General features: G+C 33.4%; 1 protein-coding gene across 2 annotated transcripts; it reads right to left on the bottom strand.

The window, feature by feature from the left end:
• Positions 1–888: 888 nt before the first annotated feature.
• LOC111697188 (prodigiosin synthesizing transferase PigC) lies at positions 889–19459 on the bottom strand. 2 transcript variants are annotated; one of them, XM_023467093.1, is made up of 21 exons: positions 19262–19459; positions 18804–18909; positions 18317–18433; positions 16041–16254; positions 15111–15193; positions 14474–14552; positions 13926–13983; positions 12402–12432; positions 10299–10405; positions 9369–9440; positions 8860–8941; positions 7711–7788; positions 7345–7400; positions 7108–7186; positions 6197–6297; positions 5557–5640; positions 5190–5285; positions 4983–5053; positions 4105–4195; positions 2336–2417; positions 889–1161 (listed from the first exon to the last, which is right to left on the bottom strand). In XM_023467093.1, the coding sequence occupies exons 1-21, from the start codon at positions 19296–19298 to the stop codon at positions 1047–1049; spliced, it is 1839 nt and encodes a 612-aa protein (XP_023322861.1). In that variant the 5' UTR covers positions 19299–19459; the 3' UTR covers positions 889–1046. The 2 variants fall into 2 exon arrangements, with proteins under 2 accessions (XP_023322861.1, XP_023322862.1); XM_023467094.1 differs by having other exon boundaries at positions 1080–1161; positions 2301–2417.
• Between the last annotated feature and the right edge of the window lie 1175 nt (positions 19460–20634).

The raw sequence follows: 20634 nt of genomic DNA, 5'->3' as shown, positions 1-20634 counted from the left end.
ATGGTTGGGTTACAACTTGCACGAAATTCAAATCATTAAATAATTAACTCTCCAGGGGTTCAAACTACAGAGGAATTGTAAATTTTTAAAATTTTGTCAATTAACATAACGATGGGTCAGAACAGACACTAATTTAATTCGACAGGGGATACAATTGTTAATGAACTTTCAAAGTGCATACAGTATAAGATATAAAACTGTGGAATAGGAAGACGACATTTATGCAACCTTGTGTGTATTTAAGTTGCTAAATACACTTTAAATTTAACTAACTATAATTTAAAGGGACTGTACGCGTAATTTCAAGTGACCCTCCATACAAAGATGGCAATGCCCGATTTACAACGGTACCCTTGAAACCTTATACTAATCAAATATGAATAATATATCAATAATTTTGTTTCTTTAAAAACTGCTTATTTTCATTTGCGGTAACTTTCGTATTTCTTGTTTGTAAGAAGCAATGGAGAAACTACAGAAATAAACACTTTTAGAGCCAGAATAAAACGATGTCTTCCACATTTTTAATCAGATTAAGGTTTCAAGGGTACCATTGTATATCGGGCATTTTCATCTTTGCATGGAGGTTCACTTGAAATTACGCTTACAGTCGCTTTAAGTAGGTTTGTGTACACTGCACAATTGCTGTGTTTTACTTCATTATTTATCATTAGTTGAATCTAGCAAGCATTGCTTTACTTCAAGAATATATTAATGTTAGTTAGGCTTCTTTATTCCTGTAAGCATAAAGAACAGGGAACTTGATCAACTATAGCCAACCAATATTTCCGGGCCGAGTGCTGGTAAAGGAATTGAGTTTTTGCCACAAACGCTGAATTTCTAATCCCTAAATCTTCAACAACCTGATTTCGATAATTCAAACTATCCTTTGCTGAAATAATATTTATTTTATTCAAGATGTACAATTAGTACAAAAATATTTGGGAGGGGGGATACAATTTTTCTTTACAAAGTTAACCGTAACAATGAAAATGATGTATTTAAAGTAAGTATCAGCCATATATAAAGCTGGGTTAAACTAAATATTAGGATTCAACTTTAAAAACTTTTCCGAGTTTAGTATTTATTAGAACCATATCTCCGGTCTTGAAGAACTTTGTAGCTCCACAGCTTCCCACAAGGCAGGGTAATCCATACTCCCTAAACAGAGATGAGATTTTAACAGCTTAAACCCGATTAAAACCCAAACTCGGGCTTAGATATAACCCAAGTCAGGATTGGTTCTGATTCGACCAATGAGAGACTGTTCAGCAAGTTTTCTTCGTCAGATTCCGACAGAATGCCGTCAGATCAGCTGTGACAAGGAGATGTAAATTTCGAAAACTCAAACTTATTATTATTATTTTCATAGCATGTTTATTTTATATATTTATAAAATTTGACACCACAAATAATTCCCAAGATTTTAAATGTACCAATATAAAAGATGAAATTTACGATCATCAGCTGCTGAAGACTCGAGCCTTAAAGAGAGAAAACGCCAAGAAGGTTGGTTTTTACTAAACTCAAGGCCATCCAAAACCCGGGTCTTGACTTGAACTTGACGCAAAGACCGGGTTTTACTTAAGTTTAAGCTTTTTAAATCTCGTCTCAGGGATAAAAGAACTATATTATACATACTTAAAAGTCACCCCCTATTTGTAGAGTGGCATGTCTGATTCACAACGGTATCCATAAAAGCTTTGTCTGATCAAGCATGATATAGCCATAATTTTCGTAAACAAGGATAAAGCTTATAGACGTCATTGAAAGACCCCCAATATTAGAACGGAATTTACGGTTTACAAGGTTACTCATCAATGCTATGTCGACTGATCTATAACGCATTAAATACACCATTTTCTCTCTGAAAATTGGTTATTTTTTATTGTGGTTTTCTGTAATAAGAGACCTGTGGACTCAAACAGTGGAGGAAATTATTAGAATTAAACACTTTTTAAGCTACAGGGTTACCCAGAAAGGATGAGACTTCAGAGACGATTGTACGGAATTTGTTTCTTGCAATCATGGTTCTTTATTGCAGAAACCATTGTAGGTAACCCTGCTGTAGAGGAAGGTCATCTTTCACATTATTGACCAGATAAAGAATGAAATGGTACTGATATGAATTTTTTAAAATTTTAATTTGAAATTATATTGACCGTCCCTATATGCAGAAACAGAGATATACAATTAAGGCTTTTCAATTTACATGATAAACAAAACCAACCTTGCTACCACACCTCCGTGTGAAATTAAACCAACCTTGCTACCACAGCTCCGCGTGAAATTAAACAAACCTTGCTACCACAGCTCCGTGTGAAATTAAACCAACCTTGCTACCACAGCTCCGTGTGAAATTAAACCCCCAAGCTCAGTAACAACTCCTCCAAGCATAGGAAAGTAAGGACTCCATCCTAACAATTAGAAAGGTATGAATTGATATTATATTTAAATTGATTTTTATAACCAAAAAACTTTGATCAAAAATGACGAGATGTAAAAATTTTCTTCAAAAAAACTTCTTTTGTTTTTAACTTATTTTCCGCACTGTCTAAGTCCTTACACGAGTCTCCAAAGTTATATATTTTAAGTTTATGGAATTATTTTTCAAAGAATTGTTTTGAATTCAGGGAGGGAGGGGGTGCAGAGGCGCCATGATCCCCGCAAAAATGATCTCCGAACCTCAGGATTTGCAGAATTACCTCCCGGCCCCGCAAAACTGGTCTCCCAGCCTCAGTGACGTCACCAAGCCTCCCGCCATTCTGTCTCCACGCCCCGCATTTTGGCTCCAATAAAAAATATTTGGCTTTTATTTCCACCAAGAACCTTTTTTTAAAAAATTCTCAACATGATGAAATAGTTCAGAATGATACATTAACATTTTGTATTTAAAAGTGAATTTTAATTGAGATTAAAGGCTTGTATTTTGTTTTTCTAAATTTCACAAATTCCTTAAATTGTGCAGAACTATTGCAGTTTTCTATAAAGATAGAAAAATGTTCTATTATTTTAGAGGGGTCTCATATACCAATCAAACAATATCAGCGGCAATTTACAAAACAAGGTAGTTTTAGTGAAATCCTTGTATTTGTGATTTTATCGTATGCTTTAGAAAATATTGAAGAACTATTTTTTTAAAAATTGAAACAAAGAATTAAAATAATCTAAATATCTATTACATGCTATACTAACAGGTTAGGGCAGCTTTGTGTCATATCTTGTTGTTTTAATAAGTTAAATTTAATTCTAAATAGTTTTTCTTTTAGCGAGAGAATTCATTTATTTGACTTAATATACAGAGGTGCGGGGGGGGGGGGCGCAAAAACTCGTATATTATAGAACAGATTCTCCTTAATTTGCATTTTTATGATAAAATGTAATGCTGAGGAACTGAGAGTTAAGAAAATCTTCAAATCATGAAGCCTTCAAAATATTAGATAAGTCGTCTATAAAGGTCGTCTTTTACTCATTCCATCTTAATGTAAACTTTAACAGAAAAACAACTCCAAAACAATTGAATGAATTAACATGTCAAATTTGTTGATTAGACGATTCTTTAAACTATGACGGAGTCTACTATGAAGAGATATATTTTGATATTTGTTTTGTTAAGCCAATAAATTTAAACAAAAAATAAAAACAACAAGCGGAGACCAAAATGCGGGGCGTGGAGACAGAATGGCGGAAGGCTTGGTGACGTCACTGAGGCTGGGAGACCAGTTTTGCGGGGCCTGGAGGTAATTCTGCAAATCCTGAGGTTCGGAGATCATTTTTGCGGGGATCATGGCGCCTCTGCACCCCCTCCCTAATTCAGGCGCCTTTAAGAGTAGGAAGTGCAGATTTTATTTAAAGGGACAAAAATGCGTAATTTTAAATGACCTTCATGTCCGATATAAAACGATACCATTTAAACCTTTTTCTGATCAAGGATGAATAAAAACAACCTTGTTTTTCATTTTTTACAAAAGAGACTTTCTGATTTATGCAGTAGAAACTGTAAATCAGGGGAATGTGAATCTGACGTGCCACTATACATGGACTTTGAAGGATCATTTGAAACTACACCTTCAACTGAAGACTACTATTTCCTCATTGTGTTACCTATATCTGTGCTAGTTGTGATGAGAATTTCTCCAGGTTGTATAGATTTAGCATCCTGGAGTCTAGTCACCACTCTAGCTAATCCTTTAACCTTGATCAGAATTTTTATATATATATGTACAGCTAGGCTTTCAGGGCGCTTCCCGCTCATCTTCTTTTATAATTGTTAACATTTTCTCTATGTATGCATTGTAAAGCAAAAAACAAAACAAAAAAGTTTGCGGATTTTATAAAATATTTCGTGATTTTCTAAATTTAATGGAAATGGAATTTTGTTGAAGGCTATTTTTTTTAAATTTTGATCATCCATAACTTCCCAGGGGTCACACTCACGTGAGGTCCCACAAACATTCAGCCGTTTTGACTTTTATTGGATACAAACAAACAGACAAATAGACAAGAGAAGTATAAATATAGATGCAGTGAATCCCAGATATATGAATACATAGACCGTAATAAGTTTTTTGATAATTCTAAAGAAACTTCTTTTTATTTTTAATTCAAGGTAAATTAATAGCCCTGAAATATGAATACAATTGATATTTTGATATTAAACTAATTTTTCCCGGCATTTGATCTTAACACGGGCAGCCGTAGTACATTTGAATTTCCTAGCCGGGTCAACCTTTCCGGTCCCAGTTTGTACTGTATCGCCCAGACATTAATAAAGCAGACACTCTATAGGACTAGCCGGTGCACGTGCAACAAAACAAGGTTGACGCGGTCAGACTTTAGGTTGAATTTACTTTTACTGAAGGGTTAGAGGTGCGTGTTAAATAGGCAATTCGACGCTATGTATTCACTGTACAATCTCCAGCATCCTGGCTCAAAATTTAGAAACATATTTTCTTGTTCAATCTATAGTTGTTAAATCCTACCGTTCCTGAACAGGCCGGGGTTCCATGAAGACTGTTCCCTTCCGTAACCGGAACACTACTATTCTCACAAACTGAACATAAAATATGTTAATCAATTTTATATTGTTTTTATAAAAGATAAATATATGTTCAATGTATATCTATCTTTATATATCGAAAATTGTACTATTCCTTTTTTGAAGACATTTTATTAAAGTTTCTACCTACCTTGACTGGGATCAAATGTTTGAAAATCTATCATTTCCGGAAACTGGAGTTCATTTAGGGTTGGAAGGATTTTCTTCCTCCGACCAGCCTTTACAACTGAATAGCAAGTACGTTTCAAGTATAGATTATAAATTTAACTTTAAAAAAATCGAAACTTTTTTCGATTGTTTTTACTGATTTTCAATGACAAAAATTCTGGATTTAAGTAGATCTTTTTCAGTTGTTCTAGACTGAGTTCGGAATTAATAAACAGAAAGAAGTGATTGAACTAGGCACGGATAATTTTGAACTTCTTGTTTAACTTGAGCAGTGGTTCAACTACTTCTCTCAAACATTAAATCCGGCCTCTAATGTTTGTTGATCCTACCTAAACTTCTTTTATCCTTGTACACTAGTTGATGGATTTCAGCGTGGGTTAAATAAAATATATCAGAACTATCTATCAGCAAACCTACGAAAAATATTTTATCTATAATAATACAATCTCACAAAAAGGACGCCGACACATTTACAATTAATATCAATGATGGGATTAGCCCTAGAAGTTTAAAAGAACCTTTGCTTTATAGCGGCGGCTCGTACTGCATAGCAATTCTGAGAGGTTTGTTTATGCATAGCAGAGGCTCATGGCGGCCGAGGGTTCCCTCCCTCATGCAGTACAATTACACTGGACCGGGAACCCCTTGTACCGCTACGGAATATGAAACGATCGAAATCGTTTGGGCTTGGCATTGCTTCAAAGTTGACTTGATCTCAACTAAGCATCATTTTTATAATTGAGAAGATCCTTGTGGGCTTTAATCAAGTACCAAAAGTAATTCGATTTCACATTAATGTTTCATATCTTTTTTCGTTTTTTCCCTATGTAAATCTTTCTAATTCGGGATATCAGTAATGGTTTAATTGTATAAATTGTTATAAATCGGAGTAATATATAATACATCTATCATAAATGACAATTGGTAAAGAAATGATGCGGGGGGGGGATTATTTGAAAAAATGAAAACCTGTGAATTTAAGATAATCAGCTAGGATGGAGTATCCTTGTCTCAGGATATCTGTCAGTTTTATCAACAGAGATTTACTCTCTTCACGCCTAGCAACACTCCTAAATACAATATTATTCCAGAAAATAATTTTATTAATATTTGTCATTTTTTTCAATAGAACATCATAAATCTTTAGAACTCAAAGGAATTGTGTCTTTGCCACAAACTCCCTTATCTTTGCAACCCAATGTCGTAGACCTTGGATTCTGTTAGGTTTACACCATCAGTCAGGTTGCAAAGATAAAGGGATTAGAAAATTTGAGTTTTGGCAAAGACTCAATTCCTTTAAACATTCAAAGTTAAATTTTTGCTATAAAAGAAAATATAAAAAAAAACAGGAGTTACCTAAAGATTTCCGTTTTGCTCATTTTTTTTTCTGTCTAAGATTTGAAAGTAGGGGATTGGAACTAGGGTTTCCAAATTTTGTTAAATTTTTACGCAAAATTCGTTTAAATTTTCGCCAAATTCGATAAAAATTTCGACATTTTCGGCAACATTTTTTTTCTCGCAAAAATACCTTTTTCTTGGCGCGAAATGGAAAAATTTCGATTTTTATCGTATGAAAATTTCGAACAAATTTCGCGAAAAAAAATTTACCGAAAATTTTCGCGAAAATGAACGAAAATGTTCCTTTTCGTTCACATTTAAGTTAGCTGAACGAAATTTTCTCGAAAGAGATTGAATGAAAATTTGGAGACCTTAGTTCATTCAAAGAAAATTTCGATGGAAACGCTAATTTTTCTCTCATAAATTAGAAAATTTGCAAAAAAAATCTTCGAAAATGTTTGAGATAAAAGAAAAACTTCGAAATGTACAGGGGGTAGGAAGCACACTAGATTTTTATCATATTTTTAAATAAAGTATTTTACCCATGAGCTAAGGGTAGAATGAGATTTATAATCTTCTCCTGCATAAACCCACAACTCTTCTTCTCTTTCTTCTCTTGACCTGGAACAAGTGACGTGCTTAAGTTGATTCGTTTTTGGTGCTTTTTTATTCAGGGTCGTTGTTGAATTTTATTTTTTTTAGAAGAAAACATTTTAATATTTAATAAAAGCAAACTTGAACCGAATGCAGTTTTAGTAAAAACCGATGAACAACTCTACCTGGAACCTGACTCCGGGTAGTGTTCAGCATAGACTGCAGGGTTCCAATTATGGGACTAAAAACACAAACAACTAGAAAGGGGAATTCTCTTCCAGATATCCCCCTTTTATTTTTTCATGTAAGCACTGACATAAATGCATTAATGGAGCTTTATAAACAAAGACGGTATTCTGTTGGTTCTATTATTCAAGAATAAACAAAGACGATATTCTGTTGGTTCTATTATTCAAGAATAAACAAAGACGATATTCTGTTGGTTCTATTATTCAAGAATAAACAAAGACGATATTCTATTGGTTCTATTATTCAAAACTAAAAATAACAAAAATAATAATATTTTTTTGAATTTTACCCTGAACAGTTACCTAGCATCCTCTCTCCATGGTTTGACGGATAGATCGAATTCCTTGAGACACCTGTGCCCGAACAGATCCAAGAATTTCCTGCAAAAAACAAACAAATTTTGGTAACAAAAACCTATATTTTATTATTGATTTTTACATATTTTCAATTTCTTAAAACTTTATGATCCACTTTGAACTCTGCTTCATTTTCTGTACCGGGCCGATTTTAGCCCATATAGAGCCAGCAGTACAGTACACATACAACCTATTTAAGCCAAACCAGAGCAGTACACAATTTTAACCCTATTTTAGTTTAAATCATACTACTCAAAAATGTTTCTGAGGGCCAGAAAACCCTTTATCATAGAGGTTTTAAGGACGATTTAATGCTTGACTAAATTCAACTGATCCAACATTTTGCTGCATCATAGATTATGTATTGAATTTTGCTGCATCAAAGATTATGTATTGAATTTTGCTGCATCAAAGATTATGTATTGAATTTTGCTGCATCAAAGATTATGTATTGAATTTTGCTGCATCAAAGATTATGTATTGAATTTTACAAGTATCAAAGATTATGTATTGAATTTTGCTGCATCAAAGATTATGTATTGAATTTTGCTGCATCAAAGATTATGTATTGAATTTTACAAGTATCATAGGGATCAATTCAGTAATTAATAAAAGTTTTATTTCTTCTAAGATATAAGGATTTTAAATTAAGAGTTTGCAGCGAGTAATCAGCTCTTTCAAGGGTTTCTATAAAAAGTTTCCGCATATTGAACTGTCTAAAAGTATATTATAATTAAGGTGATACAATGAGAAAAAGTCATCACAAAGGAACTGAGTTCTTTCCAGAATATCTTTAAACCCAAAGTTGCAGGCCTTTAATATTTCAAACTTATGTTTTTGTTAGATCAAAATTTTAATTTAAAATATCAAAGTTTTACACCATCAGGTTTCAAAGATAAAGGAAGAAAATTTGGGTTTATGGCAAATACTCAGTTTCTTTGTTAAAAAGAATCCATGAAAGTTTCTAAAGAACCCTAGGATTGAGAATTAACCCTATATTCAGAATAAATACAGGCCTTAGTTCCAAAAATTAGAATAAATGCATGTTTTTAAATTGATGAACAATTCCTTTAATGAATGAATAGATAAAGTTACCTGTATGAGCTGGATAGGTTAGTTTTAATCCAGGATTCAGCTTCCTCCAGAGAAGCTTCTGCGAACCCTTCCTTCCAGTCATCTAAATATGCCAAAAATATACAATATAAAAACCAAAACTTTTTCTTTTTGAAGACAAACTAGAATTTTTCATTAAACATATAAGAAAACTTTATATGGTGTATAGATCTATACAGCAAGAACATGGACAAATTCTGAATAATCAATTCAAGATACGTGGTTGAACCGTCTCTTAATCTATCTCAAATTCATTAAATTCGATCACAGGATTAAAGAAAAGTATTATTTAAAGAAATTAAGTCATGTCTCGAACTCAAATTTTCTAATCCCCATATCGTTGCAACCTGATGGTGTACACCTTTATTATTTTAAACTTAGATGATGTAATCTACAACTTTGAAATATCTCAGGTCTACGACATTGGGTTGCAAAGATATATGGATGAGAAAATCAAAGTTTGTGGCAAAGGCTTGAATCCTTTTCATTACCCTTTGTTATAATCTCCACGTAGAGTTTATTTAGTCCTGTGGGCACCCCTGCAGATTCAACAGTACTATCGTCTAAAATATAGTTTTTGAGGCAACATACGAATGAATAAAATTAGTTTTTATTAACGATATTAATTTATGATAAAAGTTAAAAAAGAACTTTGGGCAAGTGTTCATAGATTAATTAACAATAACAGATATAACACTTTATGTCGTATTTTCAATATCTAGGAGTTTTTCGTTCACAATAACCCTGAGACAGAAGCCCAAAGGAGTTACGCGCATGCTGCGTTGAATCACGAGATAGAGAGAGAGAATGCGCGTAAACGAAAAAATGAAACTTCAATGAAGAGCTGAAACTTTCTAAGTGTCAAGGTCTAGGGATGGAAAAGTGAATTAAATACAATCTTCTGAGGCCACGATTTAAAAAATTCGGGAAAATACGGCTCGGGTCAAAGCTGTCGTTGGGCTTTATTTACGGCTGGAGCTTTCGGATTCAAGCTGCATCTAATTTTTCACAGGATTCAGTTAAAAAACCGGTTTAATATTCTATTTGGTGGACTTTCATGATAGAAATTGACGCATTCCGGGTTTTTTGAAAGCAAGGCTCAACACTGAACCCTTATTCTCCACTAAAACCAACCAAGGTCGGTTTTATTTTTATTGAGCCTAAATCCTAAAGTCGAGCTGAGGATCTTGCAGCTGTCAATCACGTGACACAAGCTGTCGTCAGAGTTGGGTTCAAGATTTGGTCTTAAAGTCGGGTTTAAGGAAATAAGGCTCGAGCCGAAGCTTTTAAATCGCGGGCTCTGAAAACGCAATGAAAAAGTTTTGCCAGCAAGATTATCCATAGAAAATCGGGAAAAAACTGTGAGCTAAACCCCTGTTTAATAAATGATGCAAACGATGAATATATTTAGTAAAAAGTACCTAAAGTAAGAATATTAGCAATATCTTGAAGAATCTGTGGCGTGAGGTCATCCTTTCCTCCAGATATAATCAGGAATACGATAGTCTGGTATGCAGAGCTCAACTCACTTAACATCATTTTAATTTTACGTCAAACGAAAGTAAATTGCAACTTGAAAAAAAATGTTTTGAATTTCAAATCCGAAATCAAATAAATTTGCTTTTCTCATACTATTCATATTCTTGTCATTTTCTAGTCTGATATTCTTAAAATCTTATTTATTTTCTAGTCTGATATTCTTAAAATCTTGTTTATTTTCTAGTCTGATATTCTTAAAATCTTGTTTATTTTCTAGTCTGATATTCTTAAAATCTTGTTTATTTTCTAGTCTGATATTCTTAAAATCTTGTTTATTTTCTAGTCTGATATTCTTAAAATCTTGTTTATTTTCTAGTCTGATATTCTTAAAATCTTGTTTATTTTCTAGTCTGATATTCTTAAAATCTTGTTTATTTTCTAGTCTGATATTCTTAAAATCTTGTTTATTTTCTAGTCTGATATTCTTAAAATCTTGTTTATTTTCAATTTTCTTCTCTTACATTGTTGTGGTAAGATAAAGGAATTGAGTCTTTGCCACAAACTCTGATTTTTAAATCTCTATATCTTTGCAACCTGATGTCCAATACATTAGATAATTCAATCTGTGAATTCTGTTACATCAAATAATCTAAGTTTGAAATATCAAAGGTTTACACCATCAGGTTGCAAATATATAGGGATTAGAAAATTTGAGTTTGTGGCAAAGACACAATTCCTTTGTTTTCGCTCTTTTAAGCTTTAGCAACCAACAGAAAGATGACAAGACATGAATATTATATTTATATGATTATATTATTATATTATATTATATTTATTGCTAGAATACCAAGAGAAATTTATTTTTTACCAACAAACTTAAATTTTCTGATTCCTTCATATTTGAACCCAGATGGTGTAAACCTTAGATGTTTTAAACTTAGATTATTTGATCTAACAGAATGTATAGTTTGAAAGATCTACGATATTGGGTTGCAAAGATATTCGGATTGGAAAATCAGAGTTTGTGGCAAAGACTCAATTCCTTTGTTCTTTCTGAAGTTACTTTAATCTATTTCATGTAAATATCAACCCCTGATAATTCTCTAATAATCCTTTCCTACTCATACTAATAATACTATTATCAAAACTCTTAAATTTACAATATTTACGCAGTGAGAACCAGAAAACTTTGGAATAAGAAGACGACGTTTAGACTTAATTTATGACATACAGTAGTCCAATCAACATAAGACACAGCACTCCTGTATGCCGAGTCCATTAGCGCCTGATCCAATCAGGGTTCAGTCATGTGTTTGGTGTCTATTCTGAACCAATAGAAATTGCATGGCAATCTATCTCTCTCATTATCCAATTAGAGATAAACCCTTATATCGGCGCTATAACAATAAATGGAAATATTTACTTCTACTGAAACTATAATGACAGAGTGGACTGTGGCGTGTAAACACTAAACAAACTTTAGAAGTGATTTAATAAGTTACTACTGTCATAATAAGAATGACCCGGAATAAATTGAAAGTTAATCAGAGCTGAAAACTTTAGAATGGTGGATATCGGGATTAATGCTTAATCCACTCTTTTTCTTAATCTCGAGATTAAATGTTGCTTGTTCTCCTCTCATTTTTAATCTCCAGATTAATTTTCCGATCAGGATTAAGGATATCCCATTCTAAAGTTTTCAGCTCAGATAATTTGACATATATATCTCTGGCAATTTTAAATTTAAAAAAAGGCAGATCACATTTTGGAAATGGCAGGAATAAAGCTATTTTGTGATTATCATTTCATCAATCTTATTTGTAAAATTAGATTGTAAGTCCTCTGATTAATTGTAAATTAATTCCGGGTCTTTCTGATTAACCATACATAGAAAAACTATTTGCTTTGTAACAACATAAAATACACTTCATTATTTCTTTAATGTTGTCCTCCTATTCTACAGTTATCTGGTTCTCAATTTATGTAATTTCTTTCAAAATCTTTTCAATATGAATCAGTGTTAAATATCAAAATAGAAAAAATACCTGTTTTTAATATGAACATAGGTGATTCGAGCTAAAAACATAACATTTATATTTTGCAAATTTTGAAAAAGAATATTTTATAATTAAGCATAGTTGTCAACCATTAACATTAAGACCCCCCCCCCCTCCATGTAATGTCGTCTTCAACCTAAAAGCTCCTCTCGGAGACGAGAAACCAAACCAAACAATTTCAGCCCGCTTTTCTTCTTTGTTCTCCGACTACGGAGTATAAACGTTTATTAATTGTGAACCACTTCAAAGTTATAGCAAGAATATTTTCATATAAAGAATTAGTGACCTTCCTCAACATTTAATTGTTACTCTTTTCAGAAGTTTTAATGTATAAAAAGCGTCTTAGGACTTTTCGACAGTTAACCCACAAATAAGCAAATAGATTGTAAGAATCTTTTCATTATAAATTTGTAAACCCTTGTAATAATTATTTTTCATTATTCATTTCATTTTTTTTAGGAAATAAAGAGTTTTCTGCATTATCGATTTTGATTTGAGGGTTATTCCTTGTCTATCTGTTCATTGTCAGAATCTTGTTCCTTAGCGACAACAATAGTTTATCTGTGAAAGTGTCTTGCGCATTTCTTGCTGATAAGAAGCAATAGAAACAAATTTACGAACGAAACACTTTTCTATTCAGAAAAACGACAGAATCTTTCACATTTCTGATCAAATTAAGGTTTAAAGGATTCCTTTTTGTATCGGGAATATCCCATTTTAAAGGGAGTTGAACTGAGTACGCAGTGTTGTGGACAAATTCTTTAGGATTCATTTGAGACATATAAAACGTTTCCACGATGCATAATTACTGAGTTTAAGTGCAAAGTCGACGTTCAAAATCGTAGTTTTGGGTGGATACGTTTTCAAAATTTTGATTATTAAATAACGACGACAAAAAATGTTAACAAAATTCTACAGTAAACTAATTAGTTGTTTAGGAACAGGTTGAGAAAATAAAAATTAATGTTATCATCGAAAATCATCTTGTTCAATTATTAGTTTTTATTTTCTCATTATTCTAGTTTCTCATTATTCAAAAAGATTTTCTGGAATTATTATTGAAAAGACGACATTTGAAGAATTTGTAGAAATCTGCGAATAAATTCATAGAAAATAAGAAATTCAATATAATGATGAAACGAAATAATTGATTCTTGCATTGATTTATTGACAAATTTCTTTTGAGAAATATGTTCCTAACCATCTAATTAGTTTAATGTATAAATGTTACATTTTTTTTCGTTGTCGTTTTTTAATAATTAAAAAAACGATTCTGAAAACGCACCCACCCAAATTCATGATTTTGAACGTCAACATGCACTCAAACTCAGTAATTATACATCGTGGAAACGTTTTATATGTCTTAAATGAATCCTTAAGAATTTGTCCAAAACACAGCATACTCATTTTAACTACCTTACATAGCCGGTCTGTCCCTTTAAATGGAAGGTACTTGAAATTACGCTTACAGTCCCTTTAATAAATGTTTTCTTATTTTGAAATGTTGGTTTCCTAGAAGGTTCCATTGAGTGTCAATCTTTGCCAATATTTGTTTAGGACACTTTAACTTCTAGGACATCCAAAACTAACATAGGTTAAATTAAAAAAGCCATCAAAGATTGATTGTTAAAGTGATTTGTCAACGATTGGTATCTAAACTCGAGACCACCCGATTTTAAATGACTTAAGAAAATATGTTCTCTGGACTTAAATAAAGCTCGATCCTTAAAGTGAGTGTTTGCAAAAAATTAAAGGAGGTAATGGTTTATGTTGGATTGAATTCGATATTAATCGCAACTAATTTTACTTTTATCTACAGCGTCAAATATATAAATATATATATCCTCGAGTCTAATCTATAGTTAAAACAGTAAGTCACTTCAACAAAAGTCGGGTATGTCGTTGAACGTTTGAGAAGAGACTAAGGAATTTGAACTAAACCTCAGATCTATTTTTTAAAAAATGGTCTCGATTCCGAATTATATTTGACCTAAATCCCATAAACTACACTTAAAGCTCGTTGTGCCAAATTGATTGACTTTATAAAAAGTTTTGGATTCCTGAATTTGTTGAAGAAATTCCAACTCGTCAAATTTATCCTTCTCCAGGTTATGAATTTTAGTATGTGTCAACATATCCCTAGATTAAACCTCTCCTCTCATCCTTGATGGGATTGGGAATCCATGGTGTCGGGATCGGAAATCCACGGAGTTGGGATTGGGACTCATTTTTCATTAGTTTTAATCTGAGAAGTTATAAAAATTTGAAAATTGTCGACTTATGAAGCTTGCTTTTATTACACTTAGAAAAAATCATTTTTAACTGAAGGTTTTAGAGAAAACGTGCCCGAATTAACAAAAAAGATTGCATTTTTTATTTTACAATTAGACAATCAGAGTTTGAATCAAGTGTTCAGTTCCTTTGGCGTAGAAGAGTTTAGATTAAGGTTTAAGATTAAGGTTTGAGAATAAGGTTTAGTTTCCTGATAAGATTCAGGTTTGATAAGGTTTAGTTCCCTGATACGATTCAGGTATGATAATAAGGTTTAGTTCCCTGATACGATTAAGGTTTGAGAATAAGGTTTAGTTTCCTGTTAAGATTCAGGTTTGATAAGGTTTAGTTCCCTGATACGATTCAGGTATGATAATAAGGTTTAGTTCCCTGATACGATTAAGGTTTGAGAATAAGGTTTAGTTCCTGATAAGATTAAGGTTTGTTGTTACATCATCTCTTCCCCCGTGTCTATGCAGAGCTGTGTCCAGCATAGCTTGACTTGTAACCTTAAGTAAAGTCTACTTAAGTTTCGGTAAAATCTTAAACGATGCATATGTACTCAGGGTGTCAATAAAATTATGCATTTCTTTACTCAGGGGTGTTAATGAAGCCATACATATATCTACTCAGGGGTGTAAATGAAACCATACATATCTCTACTCAGGGTTGTCAATGGAACCATACAAATCTCTACTCAGGGGTGTCAATGGAACCATACATATCTCTACTCAGGGGTGTCAATGGAACCATATACATCTCTACTCATTAGTGTCAATGAAACCATACATATCTCTACACAGGGGTGTCAATGGAACCAGACATATCTCTACTCAGGGGTGTCAATGGAACCATGAACATCTCTACTCAGGGGTGTCAATGAAACCATACACATCTCTACTCAGGGGTGTCAATGAAACCATACAATACTCAGGGGTGTCAATGGAACCATACATATCTCTACTCAGGGGTGTCAATGGAACCATACACATCTCTACTCAGGGGTGTCCATGGAACCATACATATCTCTACTCAGGGGTGTCAATGGAACCATATACATCTCTACTCATTAGTGTCAATGAAACCATACATATCTCTACACTCAGGGGTGTCAATGGAACCATACACATCTCTACTCAGGGGTGTCCATGGAACCATGCACATCTCTACTCAGGGTTGTCAATGAAACCATACACATCTCTACTCAGGAGTGTCAATGGAACCATACGTATTTATTCTTTCACATTGACTATCAATGATCGCAAACAAATTTCTACTGATAATACTTCTCTAATCTCAAAGATTTTGTCCGTTCATTATCATATTGAAACCATGTTCAAATTAATCTCTTTTTACCTCATGTCCAAACACAGCATAGTCAACAGCCTTGGAGACGAAGCTGAGGTTGGACTCTGGCCAACGGAGGACGCCGTTGATCACGTCGAGGACGTTATGGTGTTGTATTGTCTGTATCCAGGACCAGGAGTAGGGGGAGTAGAACCTGGGGTTGTTCTCCTTCAAGCTTGTGTTCAGCTGCAGGATTCGATCCATCGCCTGTATCAAGGTAGACCTGGAAACACCAGGTATTAAAGTGAGTGACTTGCTAAACATGATAGTTGAGCTGAATACGCAAAATTGTAAAATTAATTTTGATAAATTATTTTTTCAATAAGTTTTTCAACTAGTTTGGAGGATAGTGTTTGTTTCATGTTTTTTTTTCGTATTATCTTAGAATTGTAAAAAAACGATTCATTTGTTGACTGAAACAACTGGTGAAATATTACAAACGACTTTACGCTCTTATTTAAAAATTGTACACCGTAAAAATGTCTCATTGGTTTTAAATGAATCCTAAAGTTTTCTCTACAATACTTCACTTTCTGTTCAACTACCATGTCCATAGCAAGTCCCTCCCTTTTAAAGGGATTCTAAAACCAATTTCAATTCCCCTTTCTAGCTATTTTAGCGACGGCTAAATAAAAGACAAAAATCTATGAACAACTAACTATATTTTTCGTTTCAATAAACCAAGAAATAAATATACTAATATGGCGACTCTTGATATATATCACATGAGTTTGATCAGGTCAGTACTTGCAGACATTACGGCGGAAAGTAGGACGACTTGTCCGCCACAGGACTCCCCCCAGAAACCAAGGCGGAGAGATTGAAGGCGGAGGCGAGGTTTCTTGAATAACTCCTTGCTGTTCTGTGAGGGTTCCTGCGAACAGGAACTGCAGGCTGAACTTGAAAACGAACCTTCCTGACGACTCGAGGCGGAGCTGAGGCGGATGTATCAGTTTTCGAACTCTGAGGACGGAGGGTTGGACGACCACGAGCAGGAGGCCTGGCTGGAATGATCGTGGAGTCGGAAATCACTGGTTTGAGTCTGTCAACGGATACTACATCAACCTTGTCACCAATCTGGAGGCGGAAAAATTTGCTCTGACGTTCCAGTACTTTATAAGGACCTCTGTATAACGGAGAGAGGGCAGGAACGGAGGCATCTTCACGAACAAAAACAAAATCAGCTTGGAGAAGAGAGTTTGGTAGAGATTTAGGAGCAGCGGGAGCTACATGATGAGGTGGAGGGGCGGAGAAACCTGATGAAGCTAACTGAATTTTCCTCAGGAACGAATCTGGTGGGAACTCTGGAACGCTCAGAAACTCTCCTGGAACGCTGAGAGAACTAATATGGCGACTCTTGATATATATCACATGAGTTTGATCAGGTCAGTACTTGCAGACATTACGGCGGAAAGTAGGACGACTTGTCCGCCACACTATCCTTTATTTATTGAAATAATCTGTGTAAAAAAATCCCAATTAAAAAAAGCCAATTTTCAATTTCGGACATGCAACTTTAAAAATGCGGAGCTGGGAACTTTAGAATGGTAGATATCGAGATCAATGCTTGATCCTTTGATTCACCACTTTTTTTAATCTCGAGACTAACCTAATCTTGTACTTGTACCCTGAAAAGTGTATAAAATTCAACCAATCAGAGTCGCGTATCAGAAGCCGCGAAATTTGAAATTTTGCGCGCCATTTAAGATTATAATACAGAAACGGGAGGGACTCTCTAATTTTGAAAACCGGTTTTTGATTTTTCTGTACTATATCTAAAAAAGAGTGAATTAAGACTGGATATTCGGATTAAGCAGTCGGATTTACAAGTATCTGATTTACAGGTATCCAATTCTAAAGTTCCCAGCTCAGGTCACTGAAGATTACGCCTTCACGATCACTTCAGTCAGTCCCTTTGAAGTTAGACTTTTAGTTGACTTTTAATTCCGCATATTTCATATTTTATTATTATAATTATATTATTATTATTATTATATTATTTCATATTATAGCTCTTATGCAAAAATGAAGCTTTATTATCAAAAGGAGTGAAACAGTTAGTTCACAGTATGGAGCTTCAAGATAAAATAAATTTCGTTTCATCAAGATCATAACCCGTTTTTTATGATTATTTACAACTACTCTACAGGGAAGTTAAGGAAAGTAAGATTTTCAATTTGAGTTATTTTACACAATGGTTTATATAGTCATGAATATTCATAAAATTGCGCGTTTATGGTGATTTAAATGACATGAATAGTCTATTGAAAGATACGAGTCAGGACCTGGTTAATGGAGTCATAGCTCCAGGTACAACTTCTCCAAGGTTTGCTTTCGTCCAGATCTCTTTCTCCGAGGGACGTGGAGAATCAAACTCGTGGGATATCTCCCAATCTGTATACCTGCATATACATATATAATATATATATATAAAAATCTCTCCATCATTTGAAGTTAAGGCATCCAAACCACCCAACATGACAATATCAATTTGTGTTATCTTTCAATGATAGGAATAGATATACCTGTATTCCTGCAAACATATTTCATATATTTTCGTGATTTAAAATTTTTCAGTTATATACATTTATTTATAACTTAACTCAAAAAAAAGCCAAAGTCAAATGTTTATGAACTTTAACCTCCTTCTTTATTACCTATATGAATTCATTCGTGGAAAAGTCTAAAATAAACTTGTTTTGTGCCTGTCAAAAACGTCAAAGTGAAATGTTTATGAACTTTCACCTCCTTCTTTTTATTTTCTATTATTACCTATGTAGTGTAGTGATAGGTCTAGCCTGGAGAATATATATCTCAAGGTTGGAGACTGCAAACTCTATATCCAGGGGACATCCATACACTTCAACCATATCCTTCCCTGGTTCAATTATCTTTCAAACTGTATCAAGTTACATTTACAAAACTTAGTTAGTTATATTCTAGAAGATTGGATAAGAATAGTTAAAGGAATTTTGCTGCCTGATTTTTGATACCTTTGTTATTTCAATATGTATTTCTTTGTGATTAAATAGTCAAAGTTTGAAATATCAAAGGTTTACACCACCAGGTTGCAAAAAAAAATAATAATTTTTTCAAAGATTCTCAAATCAAAAGTGCCTACAGTGGTTATCTAGATAAAGCGATCGGGATTATGCGTATCCAGCACAAAAGTTTCCAGCTCTGATTAGATATTTTGTTTTTCATAGTTTAAGTTTGAAGATTACAAGTACCTAGAAGAGCAAGTTTAAGAAGAGTATCCGTCTCCATACAAAGCTTGCTACTGGAGTCGGATTGGACCAGTTTTACAAAATCATCCTCATCAGATCCGTCCGTCTCCGTATCCTCTCTCAGCACTATTCTTTCCTTCTTCAATCCTACACTGCTACTCAGAACCTTGATTAGAGATTAAAGAGACTTTACGTGAAATTTTAATCGATAAATGTCAACGCCCGATTTACAAAGGTACCCTTTAAAGCATTTTCTATTCAAGTATGAATTAGATATCAAAATTTATAATTTTGAAAAAACTGATTATTTTCAATTCTCTACAAAAGTGACTTGCGCATTTCTAATGCAAGAAAACATATATAGGAATTATCAGAGTTATCATTTTGAACTCTAGAAAAACGACAATATTACATATACTACATTATATACTACATATACTACATTATACTACATTACTACATTATATTACATTATTGATCAGGTGAAGGTTCAAGGGTACCGTTGTGAATCGGACATCGAAATGAAAGGTCACGTTTTAATCACAATTTTATCTCTTTCAGGGGGCGAAAAATAAATATAAGAACCTTAACATATTTTAGAAAATCTATACTCTGCCAACATTTGCCTTTTTCCACTATGCAAAAAAACTTGGACATGGAACAAAATATATATCAGCCTGACCGAAACAAAACCAATAGTTTAAAACGATTATTTACCATCTGTCAAAGTAAAATTTGCATAGTGTTATTATCAGGGGGGGCTGGATCTTAGCTACCTCTCTGTGTGTATTGGCTTGAGTATTAGTAAGTACACTTGGGATAGTTTACTGATAAAGGATGTTAAGAGATTATAGCCTATTCATACAGTACAAATATCAAATATGCAGTACGCTTTCGGAGGACTAGTGTATGGGGAGGTTTTGTATCTTGAAATTTACTCAGTTTTCTCAGAACCGTTTATTAACGTTGAAATATTGCTCTGTAAAAGACTGTAAATGCACGTCTTTCTGTGAAAATTGAATCCTGCACACGATAAAGGAGTAGTGGATTTTAATAGTTACATGGAAAACAAATTCTCCATTTAAATATTTTCAGAAATCACCCCCGAGTACTGTAATATACAGATTGACCTTTGAAAGTGAAGTACATGACCTGTACAATTAGTAAAGGATTAGCGTACATCATCACTCTATATACTATAACCTCGTTGGTTATAACAGCAAACATTTAGAGTAAATAAGATAAGTTGAAAGTGTGTTGAATTCCAAAGATTTTTGAGCTGCTTAAAAGCCAAGAATTTCTACAAAAATGTATTCGTATTAAGTCGGAGTTTATAACCGCAATGAACATTGATAGAAATATTTCCAAGGTGGAGT

The sequence above is a fragment of the Eurytemora carolleeae genome, unplaced genomic scaffold (assembly GCF_000591075.1).
Source record: "Eurytemora carolleeae unplaced genomic scaffold, Eaff_2.0 scaffold273, whole genome shotgun sequence".
Lineage (NCBI taxonomy): Eukaryota > Metazoa > Arthropoda > Copepoda > Calanoida > Temoridae > Eurytemora > Eurytemora carolleeae.
Note: the sequence above shows the minus strand (reverse complement) of the source record. Positions and strands in the feature narration are given on the sequence as shown.

What these genes read in the sequence shown, in the direction of transcription:
- LOC111697188 (XM_023467093.1), bottom strand. Translation starts at nt 19,298, where the DNA reads ATGGAGACGGATACTCTTCTTAAACTTGCTCTTCTAG. An exon ending in CACTCAATGGAACCTTCTAG is followed by an intron (nt 12,433 to 13,925) that starts GAAACCAACATT and finishes TTATGTTTTTAG; the next exon opens with CTCGAATCACCTATGTTCAT. An exon ending in TATGTTCATATTAAAAACAG is followed by an intron (nt 10,406 to 12,401) that starts GTATTTTTTCTA and finishes AATGATGTTAAG; the next exon opens with TGAGTTGAGCTCTGCATACC.